This window comes from Diadema antillarum, unplaced genomic scaffold (genome assembly GCF_040938485.1).
Source record: "Diadema antillarum isolate AM-2024a unplaced genomic scaffold, OU_Dant_1.0 scf00000019, whole genome shotgun sequence".
Classification (NCBI taxonomy): Eukaryota; Metazoa; Echinodermata; class Echinoidea; order Diadematoida; family Diadematidae; genus Diadema; species Diadema antillarum.
The window spans coordinates 2,217,465-2,242,908 of record NW_027270908.1 but is presented as its reverse complement, the minus strand read 5'-3'; the positions used below and the strand labels follow the sequence as shown (position 1 = coordinate 2,242,908).

The window sequence follows — 25,444 nt, the reverse complement described above, 5'->3', positions numbered from 1 at the left end:
AAAGTACTAATACAATGAACATGTAATAATGAAATAAAGACAAGAATAAGTGTTAACCATACTGAAGAAAGTAGCGACAGGAATTCTGCTACTGAAATTATCACCTTTTTTTCATAAATTGGCACTTCCAAATTTCTCTGAATGTCATTCACTTAGAAAGATTGCAAAGAATTGCTTGGTGACAATTTTTGGTGACAATTTTTGGTGACATTATTCCTTGTAGCATTCCTAACAATGTACTTGAGAAAAAAAAATCTGGTATCAAAGTTAATTTCTTATGTATTCTATTGTTTTATGAATTTCTTATGTATTTCTTTTTTCAACTCTTTGTTTTTTTATTCTTTTTCGACAAAATATATTACAGAACCTATTTCAAGCATTATTATCCTAAATCTAATTGATTTTAGCCATTGAAAGTGAAAATAATCATAACTTTTTGAATAAGGTGAGAAAACTCTATTTGCATAGACTTGCACACAAAATCGCGTTTTTGAGCCATTTTCGGACAAGCATGTACAAAAGGTCGTGCAGCATCGTAACGGTATGTCCGATTTTCGGGAAAATTGTGTCATAAGATGTGCAAGGCTTGAAAGTAAAAAGTCAGTGAGCGATGCGGTCAAAAAATTTCACGCGGCAGAATGGTCACGAAAAATGTCGAGGGGGGTTGATTCAAACCCCCCCCCCCAGCCCTTTTAGGATTAAAGTTACGACGAGGAGAGTTGTAAGGAACCTCCAAGCTTTCTTACCATTAACCATGATGGTGCACTCTGTGGTGACGACGCTGACCTCAGTCTCCGCCCGACACTGGTACGTCCCGGCGTCGTTCAGCGTCGGCCTCTTGATGACGAGGTAGTAGACATCGCCGTCGCGGAGGAACTCGACCCGGTCGGAGGGCTGGATGGGGGTGTTGTTGAAGAACCAGCGCACCTGCGAAGGGGGAGAGATAGGAGGAGTAAGGATCTGCTGCCAAAGAAGAACATAAATAAGAATGAACATAAATAAGAATGCTTTTTAGCAGTCCCCTCCATTTCCAACAATTTTGTTTCTGAGATTACCATAATGATATAGTATTTATTTGTACAATGTATCTCTGTTAATAATTTACCTGACAGTGTGTCTTTATTACATGATATTATGTTCATCACATTGTTGTACTGATTTCATGACATCATTTGTATACGCGAACATTTCATTGTATCCCTAATTTGTTGGAGATGAAATTAATCATCTCGAACTTGAACATAATTGGAGATACATTAGTATATACAGCTATACTTAGCTGAGAACTGGAGATGCAATAGATTCCATCTATTTTCAGTTATTCACTAACAATGTTACTCACAACATCATACAAAATTGTAGTTTGGTCTTCTCTATATCTCTGAGAACCCATAATTGCCTCTGCCGAACCTCTGTATGGCCATTGATTTTTTTTCTTTTTCTTTTTCAAAGACTGAAATTTCAGTTCTTGGAGCCCCTTATCACCACCCAATCTTAAACCTTTGAGGACAAGCTGATTTTGCCATAACACGAGTTTCCCTCCAGACACCTGCCGGAGTATACTTCAGTGGGTTAAAAACATTGTTACAAAGGTTTACTACATGTACCTGTAACTGACACATATTACAATTATGTAGAATACATAAAACATGACATTCCTAACCAAGCCTCTACACCATCAGAATGAATATACAAGTCTAATAATATCAGTAATGAGATAAAAGTTGCAATCAATATTGTGTTGAATCTGTGCAATAAAACGCTCAAGGTGCACCGGAAGACCAGAGGATAGAGATACATGTACAAATGTAAGATAAACAAATGGCTAAATTTCAAATAACTTAAGAAATTATGTTTTCAACTCATTCCTAAATGACTCTGTTGATGATGCATTTCTTATGTCAGAATAAAACAAGACCAAACCAAACACAACATGACAAAATTAAGCCAAATGAAACAAAAAGCTTCATCCTCACCTGCGCTGATGGTTTCTCCTCAATGCGGACCCTCAGTTTAATCTCTGTACTCTCCACCACCTGTTTATCTGACAGGTGCTCGGAGAAGAGGATCGGTTGGGCTGGACGGACCACTACAGCACCAGGTCCAGGTACAGGAACCCTACAGAAAGATGATCATCAAGAAAATCAGTCCTCTATTTTAGTGATCAAAGCTGGATGAGTCTTTGACCAAAATCACATTATCTCTATCTTTCATATCACAGAATATTTGATATACAATTATGTTTGTATTTCATGGGGCATTGTATATGAAAGAAAATGCTTTTTTAAAAGTCTATAATATAAAACTCACTAACCTCTTCAGTCCTACATCATAACAGAGCACCAAAGAAAGATATGTTTTTAATTGATAGATTTGACTTACATCGTTCCAGACACGTTGATGATGATCGTCACACTCTCCTTGCCCCTCTCATTCTCAGCCACCACTGTGTACTTTTCTGCGGCCTCCGGCTTGGGGTCCTTGATCACCAAGGTGTGCACTGTCTCTTCCTCAATGATCTAAGGTAAGAAACAGGTCGTGGTGGATGTATGCTCATAAAGATTACCAGTATCCCTACAATACCACTGAATTAATAACATTTATAATAAAAATAACAATAAAGGACATTTATACTGCACAGCTACTATTAATTCTACTGTGCATTACAGAGTAATACACTGTAATTACAACATACATAATTCAAATACAGACTGCATTGTTCAAAAGATGAGTTTTTAACCTGGGGTTAAGGTTGTGATAGGCTGTTAGGTTCAGTTTGATGTGAGGATTAGGGTTATGTTTGTGCATAGAATTTATGTTTGGTTTAGCATACAGATATTTCATGGGAGCAGCTGTCCCAGGAGCAGATGACATGGAACCTTACTTTCGAAACATCTAAGTGTGCTAATCGGCAAACAAAGTGCTCCAGCGTGCACGCTAACCAGCAAACGAAGCATGATACAGGGATAAACTAAGCCCTTTATATGGCTTGGATCAAGGGAAAGGGTTTAACAAAAGTATGTTGTACCTCAACCTCCTCTGTTTCCACCACCTCCACATCATTCCTCAGCCAGGTGATCTTCGGGCGGGGCTGTCCCCGGATGCGGAAGTGGAGCTTGATGGGCTGGCCCACGGGGATGTCGACATGAGTGCTCGCCCTCTGGAGGGGGACGATGTGAGGCGCAGGGACCAGGGAGCTGTTGACTGTGAGGAGGGGGAAGAGAAAAGATGCTTGGTGTAACTGGAGATGATAAATCTCTCTGCAGGGAGGGGGGGGGGGGGGGTTACAAAATGGACTCAGTGAAGCTGAGTTTACATGGCTGGCCTGCAAAGTGCACTCCTTTTTCATTGCCACACCTTTGTACACCAGTGTAAGGCTTCCTTCTTAAATCCCCCTTCACTCATGCTGGTTTAATTTTACCCCTTCCTATTCTTCTCCTTGTATTGTTCTTGATCTTGTTTGATGTTGCCTCCCTATTCACCTTTTAATATCCTTCACAGGTTGCCCTCAATGATCCTTGTGATCATTCCTGGGCCCTTCTCTCCCTTTGTTGATCCTTGGGGACTATTACTGGACCCACCTCCCTTTGATCCTTGGGATCATTACTAGCCATACCCCTCCCTTTTGTTTGATACTCTGGATCATCACTGGCCATACCCTTCCCTTTTGTTTGATAATTGTGATCATTACTGGGCCCACCTCTCTCTTTGTTTGATACTTTTGGATCATTACTGACAATATGTACAATGTACCTCTCCCTTGTCTTTGATCCTTGGGATCATTACTGGCCTTGCCTGTGCCTTTCTTTGATCCTGGGGATCAATTACTGGCCCTATGTACAAGTGTACATGTACCTCTCCCTTTTGCTTGTTCATACACCCCTTTGCAGTAATCCCCTTTCCTTCTTGGGACATGTAACCTACCCCCTTTTGTTTTCTTTGTTCTACCTGTATATCTCAGCCCCTCCCAGACAGCGTTTGTTGTGTGTAGCTCACTACATGTAAGTACAGTGTATGTTAGTCAGTTTGCCTCTGAAGAAGATTCTGCTAGGATCAAAAGCCCAGGCCTCTTTTGACTCCATCTTAACCCGTTGAGGACAGGCTGATTTTGCTACAACATGCATTTCCCATAGACATCTGTCTGACTATACTCAGGACTAGTCATCAAGGGGTTAATAAAATGTAAGTTCCAAGTCTTCAATGGGTTAATACAGGAGACATACATGTATTTGTCTCACATACCTGGGAGATATCCTATACACACTCAAACCGGCGTATTGCTACCCATTACAGAGAAATCAAAGGTGGACTTTGTGGGCAGATCGACACTATAGACAAGGTGTATGCCATGTTGATTTTATTACAAAATATTGAAGAGGTTGTACTTTAACATTAATTACTAGGATGTGATTGAAATGTGATTGGCTCTAAAGTGTCACGTGATATTTCCCAGTGAAGCTGAGAAACATCATATTCTTTTTTAGATTTCTATGAGACTGTGCTATATTCACTCAAACCTGAATTTTAGAATAAAAAACTAGAGATCAAAATCTGGAATTACTTTTGACAATGATTTCTCCCGTTGTAGTGTCCTGTCCAGCCGGGTTGGTGGCCTTGCAGGTGTAACGGCCAGAGTCTTCCAGGAAAGCCTCCCTGACGTCCAGCCTGGCAACACTCTCCACAAAACTCATCTCGTACTGTGGCTTGTCAGCCAGCGGCTGGTCATCCTTGTACCATGAGATGCGGGGCATCGGCTGGCCGGTCACCCGGATCGACAGCTCGATGGGTTCGCCCTCCAAGACCGTGATGTCCTGGAGACGGTTCTGGAAGCGGGGCGCTGTGGCCGCACCGAAAACAGGGACATCGGGCTGGGCATAGAAGCGAGACTGGAGAGGTGCCCTGGTGGGCTCAGCAACCTCCACCACCAACTTTTCTCTACCGGGTGAATTGAAAACACACACAAACACCAAATTATTACAGCAGCTGGGATAAAGGAGCATCAGGTTGACAGAATGGGAAGAGTACATACTGCCTGAGTATACTCGGGACTCATCCTCCATGGGCGTCACCAGGGGGGGTGCATTGGGTGCGAACGCACCCCCATTCAGATCCAAAAAATCTCGTTACAGCTTAGTGTCAAAACGCACCCCTCTTGAAAAAAAGCTGGTGACGCCCCCTGTCCTCAACGGGTGAAACAAGAGATAGAAAACAGTAAGAGAAGGAGCAGAAAGAAGAAGAGCAACTAGAGCTCATGATCAATGACATACAGGGCAAAGTGTAAAAGATATTTTTAAGGAATGATCTTGTTGCCACGCATGTTCCCTCTCATGTCAACAAAATATCTGACTCTTACAATTATACTTGTGTTGAGTACAGAACTTCAAAACATGAAAAACTTTTAACACATAGATTTGCACACAAATACAGCTGTACATTTGACACATACAATAGTCAAACTCTTTGATAGATGAAGCAAAGCCTCACCTAGGTGGGACGACGTCGATCTCGATGGAGGTCGATTCCGAGCCCTTATCGTTCTCTGCAATCACCGTGTAGATGCCAGAAAACTCCGGCTTGGCTTCCTTGATGTTCAGTGCGTAGTTTGTCTCTTCGCTGATTATCTGCAAAATAATAAAAAAAATAAAAATTGACACTACCATATTCCTCTCAACAGAGAACGCATACAATGCAGAGACTCCAACCCAAAGCACCTTCTGATCTGGAGATTCTCCCACCTGAACCCCTAGCAAACTGGAGACTCCAACTTGATGTGCGCGAAGTCCCTTGGGTCAATAGGGTTCTAGATGCTCTCTCGTGCTATTCAAGCTATTTTTCAACATACGATGGCACTCAGTAAAAGTAATAATTCAGTGATTCAAATCATATATTTGGCTATTAAAACTTCATTTCATATATTGTATGCAGATGCTATTCATGCATGCATATGAAATTGCTTGGCATCTACATAACCATACAAGTGGGAGACACAGAGCCAGGGCGGGGAAATTTAATCTCAAGTGGGAGAACGGGAGATTTTGCAAAAATGGGCTTTCGGCGGGAGATCTCCCGCCGAAAGCGGGAGAGTTGGAGTCTCTGACAATGTAGCTCTTAGGGAAAGTTTCTTCACTCTACGATGTTCCCGCATCGTTAGCAGGAGACTGGTGGGTACGAATCAAAACTTTCGTGAAATCAATCTTCTTGGCAATCATGAGTTACACAAAAGCAGGGATATAAACAAAAAAGAGCAAAAAGAGCATTAAATCAAACCAGAAAAGAAAAAATTATAAACACTATATTGATACATGTATGACAATCAGTCAGTTATCACAGATGCTCCTACAGTACATGAAGATGTTGCAAAACCTCAAAATCTGTGTTCTGGCTTTTTTGTCAATACAGAGTCTCCCAAATGGAACTCTTTATTGGCTGTACACACATGGAGATACATGTATTTATCATCTGATTCCCATTAACCTTTTAACCCTCATGTCTCCTGCAATGGGTAAGAAAGGAATTATCCCAACATTTTTCTTTCTTTTTTATTATCCCAACATCTCCAAAGAATGAGATGAGAATTAGAAATTATTTCCGGAAGAAAAAAATAAAAGTGACGGCATTCCACCAGAAGCCAGATGAGAAGAAATTTATGGCAAAATGCAAAGCCAAATACGTGTCTAAAATGAAATGATTTCAGTAGATAACTCCTTACAGTGTAATCCTTGAAGAACAGATTGTCTGTGAGTTAATGGACTTGATGAATTTTTCACTTTTATGTATTTCAGCTCACCTCCATTTCTGGCGTCTCTTTCAGTGGCACTCCGTTGTGATACCAGCGCACCTTGGGTGGGGGGAAGGCCTCAATGTTAAACTTAAGCAGTATGGGCTCACCCACCGGTATCTCTAGGTGATTGGATTCCATGGCGACCGGTTTGATGACAGGTGGGGTCGGGGGCATCGCTGATGGAGGATGAAGAAATATTTTGTTCACACATTTTTGTCCTGATTAAAACCTACCAATATCACTGTAGTTCCTGTCATGTCCTACACATTTTTTTTTTTTCTGCTGTTAGACATACAAGTCTTCTTACAATTTACCTTTACCTTTTTTACCTTTACAATCTTACCTTTTAAATCACCATCCACTTTTCCACATTCATGTAAAAGAAATAACAGATTCTGTGCATATTGTACATTCATGCACACACACAGAATTTGACACGGGGTGATAGTTACATCTGTATATTGGTTCAAGCTGGTTTCACTGGACCTAAAACCTAGGACCAATTGATTACATAACAGGAAAGTGACCAGGAACCCAGACAGCTCGATACGACACAGATGAGAATCAATCGCCATGGTAACCAACTCACATTTGACAGTGATGAGGCCAGAGGTGATATCCCGCCCCAGAGGGTTGGTAGCCTGGCAGGTGTAGCGACCAGAGTCCTCTAGGAAGGCCTCTCGCACATCCAGACGCGCCACGCTTTCCATGAAGCTCAGCTCGTATTGTGGCTCATCCTTTGTCAACTGCTTGTTGTCTAGTTTTCAATAAAAAAAAACAAGAATATTTTGATATTTAAAAATATACAGTTGTATGTTGTTTAAATCATCACCAATCACCCTCTCCACTTTACTTTGACTAGTAACTACACATTGTACTTAATTACGTTTTCATGCCATAATGATCATGACAGGATATCTTTTGGTTTTAAGTTACTGGTACAACCAGATCATTCATCATGCTGATCATAGCAAATATCTTCACTGGCATTATTATTACCAACATCTCTATATTCACCATTATCAATACCAGCATTATTGTTATTCATACACACGGTTGTCTTTACCTTCCATCACATTGTAGCTATTAATAATCATCATCATCTCCTTCATCATCTGCATCATCATTGTCAACATCATCATCACCACCACCATCATCATCACTGTCAACATTATCATCATCATCATCACCACATCATCATCATCACCACTACCACCATCATCATCACCATCATCATTACAATCACCACATTCGCTGTTATCATTACAAGTAAATCATCACTACCACCTTCGTCACCATCATCATCATCATCATCATCATCATCATCATCATCATCATCATCATCTTCATCCTGAGCACTCAACCCCCTGTAACTGATGTACTCGCAACAAGAGAACCTCTACAATATTGCTGCCCCTTGCCATTCACTGCTCCTAACCTTTGAACCATGTGATGTCTGGAGTCGGTTGCCCGGCAACCTTGCATGTCAGCTCAAACGGCTGCCCATCTGGAACCGTCTTGTCCGAGAGTCTGGTCTTGAAACGAGGGGCAGTACCAGGAGGAGTCTTGGCCGGTGGGGGCGGGGCACTCCATTGCTGCTCTTGCTGCATGGGTACACTGCAAATATGGGTAGGAGAGACAAAATAACAGAATATAGCGTACATTATTGCTAATACATTGTATGTGTAGGTCGGTCAAATTTCAAAAATGATGCTGTTTTCAGAGCCATCAAGATCTTTACAATATGCTAAATGTCTAAAAAAAAAAAAAAAAAAAAAAAAAAAAATTCAACCAAGGCAATGTACAGCATAAGTTAGTCGATCATGGCAAGCAATGATTTTAAAGGCGTAATTTACCATTTGCAGATGAAACAAAAACCCAGCAGTAGTGCTTCAAAATAGTTCTAAAATTTGAGTTTGGGATAGAAACAACCAATGCAAAAATCTGAACCAGTATAATTGAGGTTACAATGTAAGTACATGTATTGTTAAAGATATAAAAATGTGAACAATAGTTATAATAAAAATGTTTCCACACTAAACTGTCTACAGTTATGGTTTAATGAGAAAAATAGTGATATCTCCTTATGTTTTAGGCTTTATTGCAAAAATTTCATATGGTAGGATGTCCTGTGATAGAACTGACCTACATTGTACTGTACACATACAATGTACACTTGTATGCATCAAATGTGATACAATGTATCTTGAACATTTTTTTTTTTAAATCACTGCCCCCACAAGTAAACAGGAAACAGAGAGCGCATCACTTACACCTCAATGGGTGGGCGTGGCACATTAATTTGAATAGATGTGGATTCCTGGCCCTTCTCATTCTCTGCATTGATGGTGTACTGGCCAGAGTCATCCGGCTCCGCCTTCCTGATCTCCAGCGTGTGGGTGGTATCTTCCTTGGTTAGCTGCAGTGATAAAAAGTTTAATCTTCGGCTCAATTTCAGGTCTCACAAAGTTACATAAATATCAAAATAATAGTCATATTGCTATGCAATTTTTAACACTTTAACTTGAACATTACATACATCATACAACCTTTACAATGTACAGCGTATATGAATCTTGCATCAGACATCACATCACAGATAAAAGTTACACAGTGACAGTGAAACAGTGTAGGGATATTTTTGTTGAGTTTTCTCTTTACTGGAATCCTCAAAGTGATGCACAAAGATCAGAACAAATGCACAATCAACCCTTGGCATCTAACTCTTCAGTCTAAATCACTGGCCTTTGTCATGCTATTAGATATCTGGCTAATCAAGATTGGATGATAGTGATAGATATACATACAGAGACTGTATGTACAATGTAATTCAATAATTTTCAACTATGCAGCCTTTTACAATATACAATGTAATTCAATACATGTACACTGTATATCCGAATTTGCAAAATATACATAATGTAGGAATAATCACTTTTCTCATCAAACATTGTAACTTCTCCCAAAATACAATGATGACTGGAACTACATGGGTCTCGGGACACTGCATACTTCGTCAAAAGAGTGGCTACCTGGATTCTCTGGCTGGAGTGGACCTGGCGACCGTCGTGACGCCAGGTGACGTTGGGTTCCGGTGTGCCAGACACCTTGAAGGCCAGCTTGACCGGCTGACCGACAGGGATCTCCAGGTAGTCGGACTCCAGCTTGAGGGGCTGAATCCAGGGCGGGGTGGGCGAGGTCTCCTCTGTAAGGGGGAAGAGGGGAAGGGGAGGGTGTGAGGGGTACAAGTGGACCAGGCATGAAAGAAGCTTAAAAATGACAGCATCCTAGCTTGCTCCATACATACATGTACACCTGTATGTACCACACTTTCAACTGGACACGGCACTCATTGCAAATACATTCATGTCAGGGGTGGATCCAGGAATTCTGTAAAGAGGGGGCACCTTTACTAAATTAAAGGGGGGCGCATGCACTCCTCCCCCATTTTTTTCTTTTTATTTCTTTTATTTTAACAAAAAACAAAGGGGTGTGCGCCCGGTGCGCTCCCCTCTGGATCCGCCAATGCATATAATGTACATGTTGTACATTGTATTTATATCATCATCAGTAGAAGTTTGTTCGATGTTTCTTGTATCAGCTGTAAGTTTTCCTAGTTGAAGTTCTCGTAAGGCTATCAAAATTGAGAAAGTGTGGCTTGTAAACATGGTGGTGACGTTAAAGCAGAGGCTGAAATTATGCACTTCCTTGAAATGGGAACAATGAAAAACCAAAGGAATGCTGGTGAGTTGTGACCAAGAAAGTATGTGTGCAGGTGTACGCCAGAAAACACAGTGTACAAGTGTAGATCACCACAACAGTGTCGATCATTGAAACAAGGTGGAGATCATGAAGACACAGTGTAGATCATTTAACACGGTGTAAACCAGAAAACACAGTGTAGATCACCACAACAGTGTTGATCATTGAAACAAGGTGGAGATCATGAAGACATTATGTACAGTGTACAATTGTAGATCATGTAACACGGTGTAAACCAGAAAACACAGTGTGAGATAAAAAGATACAATATGATGTGCAGTAGGATCTCATGTTCACAGCACACTTCTGATTCAGTTTTGAGTCCAACTACTACATCCATACTACAGTCACCAGCATGTGCATCACTCATCCAAAAACCTTCATTGTGGCATGTGTGAATGATTCTGCATTATCACTGATTGTTCTTCTTTCAATAATGGTAGTTCTGAAAGAGTGTTTTTAGATGAGTGCAACTGACACACACACTTCACAGCAATGTAGTATGTACAGTGTAAATTCTAGAGTAAATAGCCAGTTGGTATTCCATGGAAAACAAGATTACATGTACTGGATACTTACCTCTATCATTAAGGTTTGGGATTCATCATTTCATTTCATTAACGTCTTTTTGATGGGAGAAACTTTCTAAACTTGTTGAATAGATATGGTCTACATGCATACTCTTCACAGGTACGGGTGTATTGTACACTTATAAACATGTGACATACCTTGTAATTTGTAGATGCAGGATATGTACGATGTACAATGTAACTACAGACTTTGCAATGTATGCTTTACACTATAAACAATGTACATGTCGTATCACATCTTATCACAGTACAATAGCTTCACTTGTTTTTAGTGACTAAAATATATATAGAAAGGGAATAAACTACATGTGTTTAGTGTATGTTACATGTATCTCTAGTCATAATTCCTGACATACAAAAGAGTAGCTTGCTTGGAATACATTTTTGTAACTACATTGTATAGTATTGTACAGAAGGAATGCAAGATGAACTTGTGGTGAACTGATTTGTATCAACACTAAATCTAAAGACACATACAGACAGGAATGGAAGTCAAAGAAAAGAAATGATTAGTAAAGGACAAAAGAATATACATTGTATATTGTATACAGAATATAAAATACATGTACTACAAAGATACAGCTAAATGAAGGAGATACAGTAATATCATGTGAGAACTCTGGATGGGACTAAAAAGATAATCACAAAGATTTAATTGAGAGAAAATGGGCAGGTCTCTGAAATCAGTCCTTCATATAGAGGAAAGAAAAAAAACTTGAAAATGAAAGAAAATGAGGAAAACATAGGTGAAATGAAACAATCAAAGCTGTCTAAAAAGGAAATGAATACGGAAGACTAATGAAATGTTAAATGTTAGTACAGATGGTGAAAGTACTGTATATCAGCTGTAAATGGTGTGCAAATTTGCAAAGCGTTAGGATGAAAATGCATGGCAACAGGCGCTTGTAGCAGACGATGCTCACACTTTCAAACTGTGAAACGCTGATGAACAAGAGGCATCACATGGTTCCATTACAGATCAATCCCAACTCCTTGAACATATCGGGCTCTAAGCAGTGTATATGTTTAGTTTCATTTGTTTTGTTTCGCTTGATTTCTCGTTGCGCTCATTTTCACTGTTTTCTGCTTGTTTTTGTTTGCTGTGCCTTGCTTGATTTTCAGCAAAGAATCCAACAGCAACATTTACAGTTGATACAAAGAAAAATACATCGGACAATAAAGATGCTGGTGTTTATTCTAAATGATGATAAAGATATAATGTACTACCATTCTGTAAACATTACATTACAACCATAGTTATGGAGATTCTATTCTTGGAGCTTATTTTCATATTTCCGCATGACTACTCAAGTTGTACATGTTTGATTCATTTGTGACATTTTTTAAATAGTTATGACGCAGCATCAATTGACTATTCTGTTTGATCAAATGTGTCCAAATACAGTACATGTACATGTACATTGTATGTCTGCTTAGTATGCAATGTACATTGTATAAGGTACTGTACATCAATGATACGGAATGGCCTTCTACTGTAAGTCAAAACTTCATTGGAAAGGTTGCAGGTTTGTTCTGCACTGAAGCCATGCGATATCACATGCATTGAGGAAACAATTCGGTCAATAGAGTCATAAAACATTCATTCTCCAGTGCAATGATACACAAACAAAATGAATATACACTGTACATAGTATACATATTCGTATGTACATACTGTATACACCATATACTTTGAGGGTTCTCTTTATTTTCGCCAATTTCGCGAGTCAGGTGCAATTCGTAAATTTAACAACACACAAAAAGATAAACTCTGATCCCGACACAAATGAGACATACATTGTACACTCATACATTTGTAATTGTTGGGAAGTCCCAAAATTAGACTCAATATCATGGCATATACAGTAGTATAATGAAAATATGGTACTGGGTATATACACGTGTACTGCATGTTTGCATAGCAAGGAGAAGATTGAATATATGGTATACATGTACTTGTACATAGTGGGATGATGAGAACATCTAGATACTGAAAGAGAATGACAAATAACCTTCCATCATGTGGCAAAGTCTTTATCAGCTCAAGTGGCACAAAAATTACATTAAATGAATCATTTGGTGAGTAATATTCAGCATCTGATAATCATATCAAGGGTTACTCCAACCTTCTAAAGACTTCTCAATTTTTTTCTATAACATTTCTCATTTGACCCCCAATTGGCAATGGGCTGTTTTAGTTCAAGGTCCAAATGAATTGAAAGCTTGGCCCATGGAGCCAACAACCAGCAACTTAATTCACTTGTTCCAGGTAAACACATTTTAATAGACTGAATTCAGTTTGCTTGCATTAGCTGTTGCTATTTTGGGCCAGCCTACGGTATTAAGCTTTTCGGTTACCACGAAGAACTCTTCTTATGAAAGCATGCAAAAAAAGTAAAATAAGTTAGAGCTGGCAGCTTTGAGGTAAAGTGCATGCCTATTTACTGGATGGTAAAGACTTTGCCCTCCGTGGGAGGTTATAATGGAAGGAGATTTGTATTGACAAGATATTAAACATCTAGGAACATGAAGAAGGAAGTGAAAGGTGTGGTTCTGAGGTCAGATTTCTGCTGACAGCCGGCAGGTTAGTCTTGGGAAGCTCACCCAAAACAGTGACCTTAGCCGTGGAGGAATCGCTGCCGATGGGGTTCGAGACCCGGCAGGTGTATGCGCCGGAGTCCTCTGGGAACGACTCGTTGACCCGGAGGGAGGCCACGCCCCCTTCGAACTGCATGATGTACTCTCCACCCACTTCCAGGGGCTCGTCGTCACGGAGCCACTCCACCACGATCGGGGGGTTGCCCTGCACCGAGCACGCCAGCCCAAATGGCGCCCCCTCGCGGACCGTCGTCGGCTTCAGGTTGGAGGTGATGCAGGCTGCCTGTCGGTCCGAGTCGGCATCGACTTCTTCTTCTTCATCTACCGGTTAGTCGGGGGGTACGAGTGTTACATCAGAGAAAGAATGGAAGAGATGAGAAGCACAGGCAAGGCAAAAGCCCAACATGGTGGAAAGAAAAATACAGCCTCGTAATGTAGCTACAACAAAGAGATTTAAATATGGCATGATGACTTGTGTAAATATCGCAAAAAGAATGAAACAGCAGTGCACACAGCAAAGAATGCAAGCTACCATAGTCAGTGATACCCACTGCAGTTTGATATAAATGTCCATCTATCAGTCAATACAATACAATACAATAAATGCTTCATCACTACAAATACACACTGTCAGTATGCCCCCGAGAAAGAACCATGCACGTACAAAAGTATCTAAACAGAGCAAGATAGCATGTGTTAGGATAGTGTACAGTAAATCCACGCTAAACAAATTCATGCTTAAAGACACTGCCATTGTTAGAAGAATGCATTCCCAGGCAAACATCAATTTTCACACTGCTACTCCATGTACTTGGTGATAAATGATTTCAACTTTCTCTGCACCAAATCTTCTAGAGCGCACTCTAAAATTTTTGCAAAAGAGATCAGAGAAATTATGTACTGATTGCATTGCAATGCAGTTCAAAGTTGGCCAATATACATTGTATGTCAGTAGTCATGCAAGAAATTTTAAGCTGCCAGAAAAGGCCTTTATCCATCAAGGAATATAAGACTACTGTGACAAAGCAATAAACATGAAGAGATCAGAAGGATTGATTTATATTTTTTGTTGTAAGAAATCGTTGAAAGGACATTAGGAAGATTAGGGCTTGTACAAAGTGTAGTGAAGGAGTAAACTTTGGCAGGGGGCACCGCTCACCGATTATGGTTACATTTGCACTGGAGGAAGTGCGCCCCCACGCGTTAGACACTTGACAGGTATAGACGCCAGAGTCCTCTGCAAAGGATTCGCTGACCTGCAGCACCGTGACGTCGTCCTCGAACGAGATTGCGAACTCACCCGCCTCATCCAGCAGTTCACCGTCTTTGAACCACTTGACAAAGAGCGGCGGTTCGCCACCAACCGAACAGGCCACTCTGATGGGCTCGCCCTCACATATCGTGAGGTCCTCGGGGTGCGATAAGATAGAGGGAGCTCTAAGGTCCTCTTCATCGAGGCCTGGGGTCAAAGGTTGGGATGTGCATTTACAAGTTTGTGAGGATTAGCAGAGTGCATATCATTCAAGCCCACAAGCATACATTTTTTGTTAGTGCCATCAAAGAAATACTGATTACTGTAAAAGTGGACATTTTCACACATTTCACACAACACAAGACTAGTACACAGTCACGTAAAAGTACACAAGTTTTTCGCTTTTTATATGTAATAGTAATTTATATTTTCATTCCATAGAAATGAAAACACATATAGATCGTTTTACGTTTCCACGTGTGAAACATTGATTGTGCGTGAGAATTTCCACTTTTGCAGTACATGTGTGTATGATATTTCATTATACATGTACATAGTGTTCGGATGTGTAAATGCATATTTGGCATACAGTATAGGAATAAAGTTAATCCTGTATTGATTACAATTTATGCTTACAGAGTGAAACTTTAGAGAAAAATTAGCAATAAGATAATCTTTGATTAGAGCTTTGTATCATTAGACTCATTATAACTTCTGAATATACAATTGTAGGACACAAATGAAGGATAGAATTCATTTACATAAATGTTACAGTAGGTAAAGAGCTGCAGAAAGAGTGAAGCAATATTCATTCTCAGGACTCCCAAGAATTTCTGAAGAGATTCTGGCTTTTAGGGCTGTGGATGAGATACAATGTATGCCTTTAATTAAAGGGAACTTGCTATAGTGTATGGCTGTATATGTAGTGTGTATAGTATACATGTACACACTGAGGGCTTATATACAATGTAGCAATATCAACTTGGAAAGGAGTACCTTTCAGCAAAACTGTGTGACAGTATTTTGAGTGTGACATAGAATGATGAAGTCTATTTCTACAAAAACCAAATCAGGTTTGCACCACTATTAAAGTCATGGTAAAGAATTCGAATGGCTGTGGCTACAAGGAAAGAGCTTTTTTTTTTTGCAGGGATTGAAAATTCTATCTCTAAATGCGCTGGTGGTACTATTGTTATGCTATGTCTCGTATATTGTACAAGTGTGATCATTTTGAGCTTCATTGATGTTCTTTTGAAACAGAAACTAAAATTTTTATGCAACAATAAAGATGAGTGAATGACATATTCTGGAGGATGTAGTTTATGCTTACTATTAAATAAAGAAAAAAAAATTACATTTTCATTATACCTTCTTATTCTTATAACTTTCAATGTGAAAATGTATATCCTTTCCTGTTGTACATGTACTTTGTATTTGAATGCATACAATTGTACTTTAATACAGTTATAGCTGTCAAGTTGAAAGCATTCTATCAAGCATAAAGTATTCATTGTAATTCCAAAAACGATTATTACAGCATTCAAAACGAAACATCAACAGCATGCCTCAGAAACTACTATTCCATAAAATGCCTGCACACTATGCATACATGTTATATACAAGCAAGATGCATACACTTGGCACACTACGTAGCTACAAGTATTCCCAGCATGTATGCAGTCACATTATTCACAGTGTCAGTATTTCAGTACAGCATGAAACTAAAACTGAGCAAATGTCTGCCAATTGTTCTTTTTGAAATGCAATGCTGCTGTTGAATCACTGATTACAAACATTTCCCAGCAAATTGATTTCACAGCAATCAAAATAAAAGCAAACAAAGGAAATTACTACAATGTTTAGAAATATTTTTCATTTTTTTAAAGGTAATTTAAAGGCAATGTGACATTCCAGCAGCACAGCAAACCCATTGTCGATTATCAAACAGTCAGAAAAGCAGACTTTCAAAATGCTGTAACAGTAGAAATCACTTTACTTTCTTTTTGACTGACATTTCAAAAGGCATATGACAGACTAGCTCAATATCAATGTCACACCAAACTCCTCCATTTGCATGGGCTTCATATTCCTGAATACCAGAACACAATATCCTAAAATGCATTGATGAATGAATAGGGCATAAAGTAAATAATTTCAATATGCAAATGACTTGAAAGAGATGAAGTAAAAGTTTGCTCGTGAGCTAACTGTATTAAATTGTATTAAACACGCTTTAGATATTGATTTGTCTACATGTAAGAGTCACATTCATTGCTGCCTGTTCACATGGTCTGCAATTAAAACCAGCACAAAAGTTTCATGCATTTTGATTCACAAATGCATGAAGAGATTATTGGATGCTGGCAAGAAGGTGAAGAATAAGATTTTAGCCTTTAGCTCCAGAACCAGCGGAATGTTCTTCCACACAGCATACCATGCTGGTGAGCCTTTTTTCAAGTCAGGGAAGTGTGGTTAATTACATGTGGTAAAACTGCACAGAAGGAGCTGAAAACCCAATGCACAGAACCGCTGCAACAAAGGACATTGATATGACAATTATGGTGTGCACAAAATGATTGCATAAAAGAAGCTCAGAGAACAAAACAGAAACTTGTACGTTGAAGATTGTGCGAAGACTGTGGTCTCGAATCCATTACGTTCCAGAGAAATACCTAGAAAGTTGTGACTACATTCAATGGAGAAAAAAACAGCAATTTAAGTGGGGAAAGAATAGTAACAACTTCATGGTTAAATGGGGAAAATTTTTGCGTTTTTTAATTTTTGCAACGATACACGGAACTTTGGCTGCAACAAGACTTACCGAAAACAGACAACATGGCCGTCGTTTCTGCTTTGCCAACCTCATTGGTTGCGCGACACGTGTACCTCGCGGCATCCTCGGGGAAGACCTCATCGATCTCCAAGCGACACACGCCAGTCTCCGTGTTGCGCGCAAGTTTGTAGTCTGGGTTTTCGGTTTGAATCGGTGTGTTGTTTCTCAGCCATTCAACCTTGGGTGAGAAAACAAGTATCAAAACAAACTTCAGACAGAGAGAAGAAATGCCTTTAAACCCTTTAACTCATTGAGGATGGGCTGATTTTGCTACAATACGCATTTCCCATACACATTTGCCGGAGTAAACTCAGGACTCGTCCTCAGCGGGTTAAAACCCCAGGCACTTGGCTCCACTTGCCAGGCTTTTTCATTGGCATTCAGTACCAGGGATTCCATCCAAACTTAATCTAGTTATAAGTTAGTAAGCTCACTCAAGTGTAGCAATGTGCCTCATTACAACAGAAGGCCATGGTGAAACATTAGGAATTAGATAGACTCCACCTCTAGCAACAAGAGAGTGGTCTTATTGGTCAGTGCGTGGCATCCTAGTTACTGATTGGTCGTGTGTAGACCGCTGGCGCTAAGCTTGAACAAACATCGTGGAGGTTGCTCTGAGCAGACCTTCTATTGTCAATGGGTGAAAACTGTCTTACTTCCCCTAGATCATGATTGCATTGGAAAGAAAACTTTGAAGGCAGTTTTGTCGAAATGCTCATTTCCTAGACGACTCGACATGGTCTCAAAAAATCACCAATATCTCCACACCCAAGAACATTTATAGTTGTGTTATATATGAAATTAAAGCGGAAAAGTAAGGGAATAATGTCATGTTATTTTCAGCAAATTGACCTCCATCGACTTTCGGATCCTTTTGTTGTAGCAGGTCACATACGGAGGTGGTACTCCAGTGGAGGAGGGTAAAAGTAAAGGTACCACATTTTAAGGATCAATATCAAATCTAATTAAATCAAATCAAATCAAAGGTGATGCAAAGTTCTCTCTCCTCATACCACAGGGACAGGATCTCCCTTCAGCACGCACTCAAAGGCAAACGGGGCTCCCTTCTTGGCTCGCGAGTTCTGGAGGGGCGTGACGAATTCCGGCGGCTCTTCCGCTTCTGAAGAGAAAAGAATGATTTAATTTGGGGGAGAGTTACAGTGTTGTACAAGACAACCATTCAAAGAAATCAAATCTCAAAAGATGCAGAGAAATCATTTCTGTGTTGAAACAGTTTGCGTTCAATGAAATGTTTATCAACAGAGACAGCCTATCTAATGTATAACTAGACTTTTTTCCAAATACGTGTAAACAGATAAAAGAACAGAGAAGAAACATATGAGGTTGTGTGTGTACAGATATTGTCACTCATTTACTGTTCACCTGACCCTGACAAAGGGGCAGACATTGATGAAAATTATGGATCCTATGAAACAGAAGACAACTTGATAATTGAAAAAGGGAGGTTCATACCAATAAATTAAATCACCATTTCTTTACACACAGATCAAAATTTGTGAAATAATATGGTAAGAAAAAAAAAGTGAAACAGAAGAAGGGAAAGAAAGTCCATCATCTACAGATGTTGACTAAGAAAGAGAAATTAGAGAAGAGATCCATTACCAAAGAGAAAGAATAAACAGAAAACATACTAGTATATAACGTGTGACAAGGGGAAATGTACTGCACTTGTGGGGGGGGGGGGGGGGGGGGGGGCATGTTTTAAAATGATGAAAGCTAAAAAAAAGAAGACATGTATAACTTTCTGAGTGAGAAACAGAAAGAGACAGAGATAGAGGAGAGAGAGGAAGATGGAGAGAGAGAATGAGAGAGAGATGGAAAGAACGAGAGACTTTGGATAAAACTGAAGGAGAAGAAAAAAAGAAACTTGATCTCACCGTTGACCTTGACTTGAATGATGCACTCTGCTCGTCCAGCGGGGTTGGTTGCCGTGCAGATGAAAATGCCTTCATCCTCCAGGTCTGCGTTGGGGATGATGAGGGTGTGTTTCTTCCCCTCTTGTTTGACAATGTATGGTTCACCTTTGACCTTGATACCATCCTTGGACCTGTTTGGTGTCACAGAGAGTTCACTATAATCTGGGCCCCCATTGTACAATGTACATGTATGAGACTTACAATAATGGTAAGGTTATGATTACTTTGTATCCACAGCAAAACAACTTGTTAAACATAAAATTCTATCATCAGCTCTCTTCTTTCCTGTAATTCTTCCAAATGATGAAAAAAAATGATGATTCTTATTTCTCTGAAAATAATTGCAAGATGATAAGTAGTATTCTAACCATCATCACTACTATTAATACAGTGTATTAGTAGTAGTAGTAGTATCGGTATCGGTAACAGTATCATTATCATTATCATTATCATTATCATTATCATTATTATTATCATTATCATTATCATTATTATCATTATTATTATTATTATTATTATCATTGTTATTATCATCATTATTATTATTTCTTTTATTACTAGTAGTAGTAATAGTAGTAGTAGTATCATCATCATCATCATCATCACCATCATCATCATCATCATCATCATCATCATCATCATTATTATCATCATCATAATTTTCATCATCATCATTTTCATTATTATCATTGCTATTGCTATAATTACAATGTATTATTACTATTACTAATATCATTATTGTTATTACTATTATTACCATCTATGACAAATAAAAAATTTACAGACACATTCAAGTATGTTTTGGGGAATTTTTTTTGCATGACACATTTTACACAAAATATTTCTAACAAGCAATCAACATACCAGACAACCTGTGCCTGTGGGATGGCTTCCACCACAACCTCCAGACAAAGGGGTTTCCCCTCGTCCACCTTCTTGTCGCCCGGAATCTCCAGGAATTTGGGGATGACCGCCTCAGAGGCCAGTTTGATGGCACTGCTGGACACTTTGGTCACCTCCTTGGGGAGAATGAACTCCTCTTCCGATGCTGGGGAAAGATATGATTGAAACAGATTGTAAGTCATCGACTCCAGTTTCCATTTATTTATTTATTCATTTTAGACACATTGAGCAGAACTGTAAATGTGAAAACTGAATCAGAGGAATGGGGAAAACTAAAGATATCGAAAGGTGGATATTTATTTTTCTTCTTTGGTTTCATTTTGCTACGTTGTTTCCATGTGTCTGTTTGCTTGTGTCATTACACTGAAACTTCCAAGCCTTATGCATGCTCTCATAAATTGATCTAGAATACCGGCATGAAATCCTGAAGATACTTACGCTGGACTTCCAGACGAGCCGTGCAGACGGCTTCCCCCACCTCATTGGTGGCCTTGATTGTGTAGACACCACTGGAGATCGGCTGGATGTTGTAGAAACTCAGCATGCATATACCTTCATCGCCGCATTCCACTCGGATGTTCTTGGACGTACGGACGGGGAGGTCATTCTTGAACCACTCTACCTCGGGAGCAGGTTCACCCTTGACCACACAGTCAAGTTCTGTGACAGAATGTAGAAAATCAGGCCATGTACTAAAAATTGCCATTTTGTCCTGCTACAGACTGCGAATGGTGTTCAATCACTTCTCTGCTCGAATCTGCCATTCCTGGACTTACTACAATGTATGCTGTTTTGTTCAATCACTTCTCTGCTCGAATTTGCCATTCCTGGACTTACTATGCAGCTTTGTTTGGCATACCTTGTAGAATGTATTGTATGTCCAGTCTCTACTTGATTGTAAAATCATGCACTCTCAGGTTTTTACAGGATATGGTCACACTTATTTTGACCACTGCGTATCCTTCCATATCTTTAATATTGTATCATTCAAATACAGAACCAATGTCACCATCTATTAAAAGGTACAAGCATACATTGTACATCACAGTGGTATCGTGAGGTGCCCAACAATGACATCATGAAATGTTTTGCTAATATCTTTACAGCGATTAATTTTTGCGTGCAGCCTTTTCCTTCAATCCATGCTCCATCACACACAGATATGATACAGTTACCACGGCAACACATCATCAAACTTCAATGAGTGGGACTATCATGGAAAAGAAAGAAGTGATGCATGTTGTATACTCTCTAAGCATCTGGATTTTAAACTGCCTGATGGCTACAATCCACTTACGTGTAGCTCTCCCCTGCTTGACTGCATGGTCTCTTATCTTCCTGGTGAAGTAAGGGGCGTAGCCAACCTTCTTTGGGGGCTCACGGGCAGGGACGGGTGCTTTGACCGGTCTGACTCCAGATGGGGTCACTTTAGACTCCGGCTGCATCAACTGTAAAAAGTCACATGGCAACAATATGCATCAACTGCAAAAAGGTTGTTCTGAGCAGGTTTTCATAACATATTTCTAGACCAGAATGGAATTCCTGACCTTGTACAATGTAAGTCATGATTACGACAAAATCAGGAAAGGTAGTCTCCACTATAACTGTCACCATAGGCAATGTTAAAAGAGCACATGCAGTTTTACATTACAGCCTGATCAAATTCAAACCCAACTCCCTAATGAAAATGGAACAACAATTAAGACAGCAGCTGTTTGAACAAGGAGAAAAAGATTAAATTGCACCATTTTAGTTGGACATATTTTCATTTATTGATATGGGTTTAAACTGTATGACAAACGAGTGGGTAAGATTGTGCAAGTCTACATGACCATGCTTGTCAAGTACTCCAGGATTTTTTTATTTTGCCATGTACAACTTACATACACAATCAAGACGGCACTTGCATACAAACATTCCACACACCTAACATTTAATCTCTGAGTTGAAGATATGCCACAGATATAAAACATGAAATACTGCAAACATGTATTTTCATCTTTACAGATCTACAATGCACATGTACAAACTGTATTAGGCACATTGACATTTCAATTTGATATCCATTACTTGATCTCAGATCGCCCTAAAGAATGCCACACACTATATGACTTTTGGTCGCACGACTAAGCAACTTTGGATCTGAAATAAACAAGCGTGTTTATTCTGAGGCTATTGTGATTCCCCCTAGATCCAAAGTCTGTCAGTCGTCGCATAGTGTGCGGCGGGCTTTCGAGTGACCAGTAATCATATGACCTATGACCTCTGACCTTGATAGACTTTGCGCTCCTCTCCGGTAGCTGGTCAAGCGGTATCTGGTAGTCACCGGATTCCTCGTCGTCTGGAAGGATGATCTCCGTCACCTGAATCGGTTCCGGCGGAAGGTCCATCGGCGACATCTGAGCAGGCTTCTGGTAAGAGGGCATGATGCTCTCCTGCACAGGCTTGGGAGGTGGAGGCGGTTGCCATGGTTTCATCTGCGTCGGCTGCTGGTAGCTCGGCGCCACTGTCTCGGATACCCGGCCGGGCAGTTGAGTGGTGGGCTTCTGTGCCCTCACCAACGGTGCTGACTGCACCGCCCGCTGCATCTGCGGTACCACAGTCTCATCCGGTGTGGCCTCAGCTGGCTTAGTTTGCACTGGCAGGTTGTTCGCGAGAGCAAAAAGCTCATCGTTGGTGAACTGGAGCTCGTCAATCAACTCACGATTTGTCTTGATGGTTGATGACACCCTTGGAGGCACTTTGTGACCTTTACAAATAGATTGAAAACAGAAAACACAACTTGCAAGCATAAGAGTATGGACAACTACTGTGTTTTTCATAGACAGGTACATTATGTATCAGTACATGTCTAGTGTACATTATACTATAGAGATTTCTTCTTTACATGATGTTTAGTCAAACAGTATGACTTCCTAGTTCAGCAGACTCAATTTATCGTACGAGGGCATGACTGAATTATCTCTCTTGGCACTGATCAATGACAATGACAATGACAATCAAATCAATACATTCATGTGATGTCAACATATAAACATGCACTTTTCGCTCACATTGTAGCATTTCATAACCAGTATATTGTTCTGTAGTACATGTAGTTCATAAATTTGAAGTGGAATATCGCTGAGATCTACAGCATAAACTATCATCTTATCATTAACACACATGTGGATCTACTGTAAAAAGACTGCAGGGGTCATTGAACTAATAAAAACATTTCAGATGTTGGTAAAATGAGGACTTATTTTACAGGTCAATGTACCATAAAATTCCTGTACTGGCCAATCATTTAAACCGGTGAGGATGGGCTGATTTTTGCTACAACATGCATTTTCCCATGGACCTTTGCACGAGTGTACTCGCGACTCAAAGCGTATTCAAAGGTCACTGCACTTCTGACTTACTGTAGAGGTCAATGGCCATCTCGTTGAGTTTGAAGAGTCTGGCTTTCTGGCGGGCGTCGCCCTTGTCGATGAAGTCCTCCACCTCTTCCAGCACAGCGGCCGCCTCCTCCTTGGCAGTGAAGAGAGGTTTCTTCTTCCCCACGGCAACGAGGAGATCCTCAGCCTTAACCTGCCATTCAACAACCTATCAAGGGAGGGTGAAGGGAGATGCTGAGAGTGATCGATGGCATCATCTTATCAACAAGAAGGTCGTACCACAGTTTTGTGAATAACCGATTTCTGTACATTATTTGTCCAGAAAATATGATTTCTATGCATTTACTGCTATGAATTTTACACCAATTTGCTTTGCAAAGGTTGCCTCAACAAGCAATGTTGTAATGATCAAACTCAAGTAGACAACTTGAAAAGCCCATTCTCGTTCACCCATTATACAATAAACGTATTTCTTTATCCTATTATCGTACATTGTTAAAAAAAAAACAAAAACTACAGTTTCACTAGTTAACTGAGTCAAAGGAAATATATTGACAAGAATACATGTGTAGCAAATACACAATGTATACAATGCATAAGTAAACTGTGTGCATCATAGGGTGACAGTCTTATTTTCTCCATGGACTTACAGTTAGGGTGAGGGTTGTGATAGGGTTTGGGGTTTAGTTTGATGTGAGGGTTAGGATTAGGGTTAGGGTAATGCTTGTGGGCAGAATTTATGTTTGGCTTAGCGTGCCGATATTTCATGGGAGAAATTGTTGCGGGAGCAAATATTGATGGAACCTTGTTACAGTGCCCTGAATCTCACCGTCTTGTAGAGTTCATGGAACTTGGGGGCAGCCTTCAGTTTCTTTCGCTGGTCCTGAAGTGAGACGTGCAGTTTGCTCCAGAAGCGATTGATGTCATCAACGTCTCTTTTGATGGCCGATGCGTTGGGCGGATTCTTGGACAGAGCAATGTCAGCTCTCGTGACAAAGTTCTCGCGCTCCAGCGTCAGCGGCTGCAAGAGATAAATCACGAAAGTTCATCCACTGACGTCTGTTTGCAAATACAGCCAAACCTGTCTATAGAGGCCACCCGAGGGAGACAAAAAAGTGGCTGTTGTAGACAGGTGGCTGCTGTAGACAGGGTCATTTACATGGCTTTCCTCTTGGGGGGAGTTGTGTTTATAGTGATCACATACGGCAGGTGGTAGTTATAGACAGTGGTCGTTATCGACAGTGTAGTGTAATAACGACACAAAACAGATTTGCAACTTCGAAATACTGCTTGACTCAATGTTCCAATTCTTTACAAGGCAGGTTTGAAAAATGCAATAGATACTGGTGCCATATGGGAGTATTCATGATTGCATTAAAACATGAATTCAATCAAAAGAATTTTTTTT

General features: G+C 40.0%; 1 protein-coding gene across 1 annotated transcript in view; it reads right to left on the bottom strand.

The window, feature by feature from the left end:
• LOC139728750 (uncharacterized) overlaps positions 1 to 25,444 on the bottom strand; it is a 278,601-nt gene that overhangs the window by 126,484 nt on the left and 126,673 nt on the right. Inside the window, exons 42-63 of the mRNA XM_071639694.1 lie at positions 24,866 to 25,057; positions 24,061 to 24,244; positions 22,927 to 23,405; positions 21,954 to 22,104; positions 21,095 to 21,316; positions 20,618 to 20,801; positions 19,715 to 19,884; positions 18,830 to 18,936; positions 17,805 to 17,994; positions 14,891 to 15,190; positions 13,738 to 14,052; positions 9,814 to 9,986; positions 9,055 to 9,200; positions 8,220 to 8,398; positions 7,371 to 7,538; positions 6,788 to 6,957; positions 5,485 to 5,621; positions 4,562 to 4,935; positions 3,029 to 3,204; positions 2,383 to 2,519; positions 1,977 to 2,118; positions 747 to 927 (exon numbers count right to left, since the gene is read on the bottom strand). Of these exons, the coding sequence (XP_071495795.1) occupies positions 747 to 927; positions 1,977 to 2,118; positions 2,383 to 2,519; positions 3,029 to 3,204; positions 4,562 to 4,935; positions 5,485 to 5,621; positions 6,788 to 6,957; positions 7,371 to 7,538; positions 8,220 to 8,398; positions 9,055 to 9,200; positions 9,814 to 9,986; positions 13,738 to 14,052; positions 14,891 to 15,190; positions 17,805 to 17,994; positions 18,830 to 18,936; positions 19,715 to 19,884; positions 20,618 to 20,801; positions 21,095 to 21,316; positions 21,954 to 22,104; positions 22,927 to 23,405; positions 24,061 to 24,244; positions 24,866 to 25,057 (4,477 nt within the window). The remainder of the gene's footprint in view (positions 1 to 746; positions 928 to 1,976; positions 2,119 to 2,382; positions 2,520 to 3,028; positions 3,205 to 4,561; positions 4,936 to 5,484; positions 5,622 to 6,787; positions 6,958 to 7,370; positions 7,539 to 8,219; positions 8,399 to 9,054; positions 9,201 to 9,813; positions 9,987 to 13,737; positions 14,053 to 14,890; positions 15,191 to 17,804; positions 17,995 to 18,829; positions 18,937 to 19,714; positions 19,885 to 20,617; positions 20,802 to 21,094; positions 21,317 to 21,953; positions 22,105 to 22,926; positions 23,406 to 24,060; positions 24,245 to 24,865; positions 25,058 to 25,444) is intronic.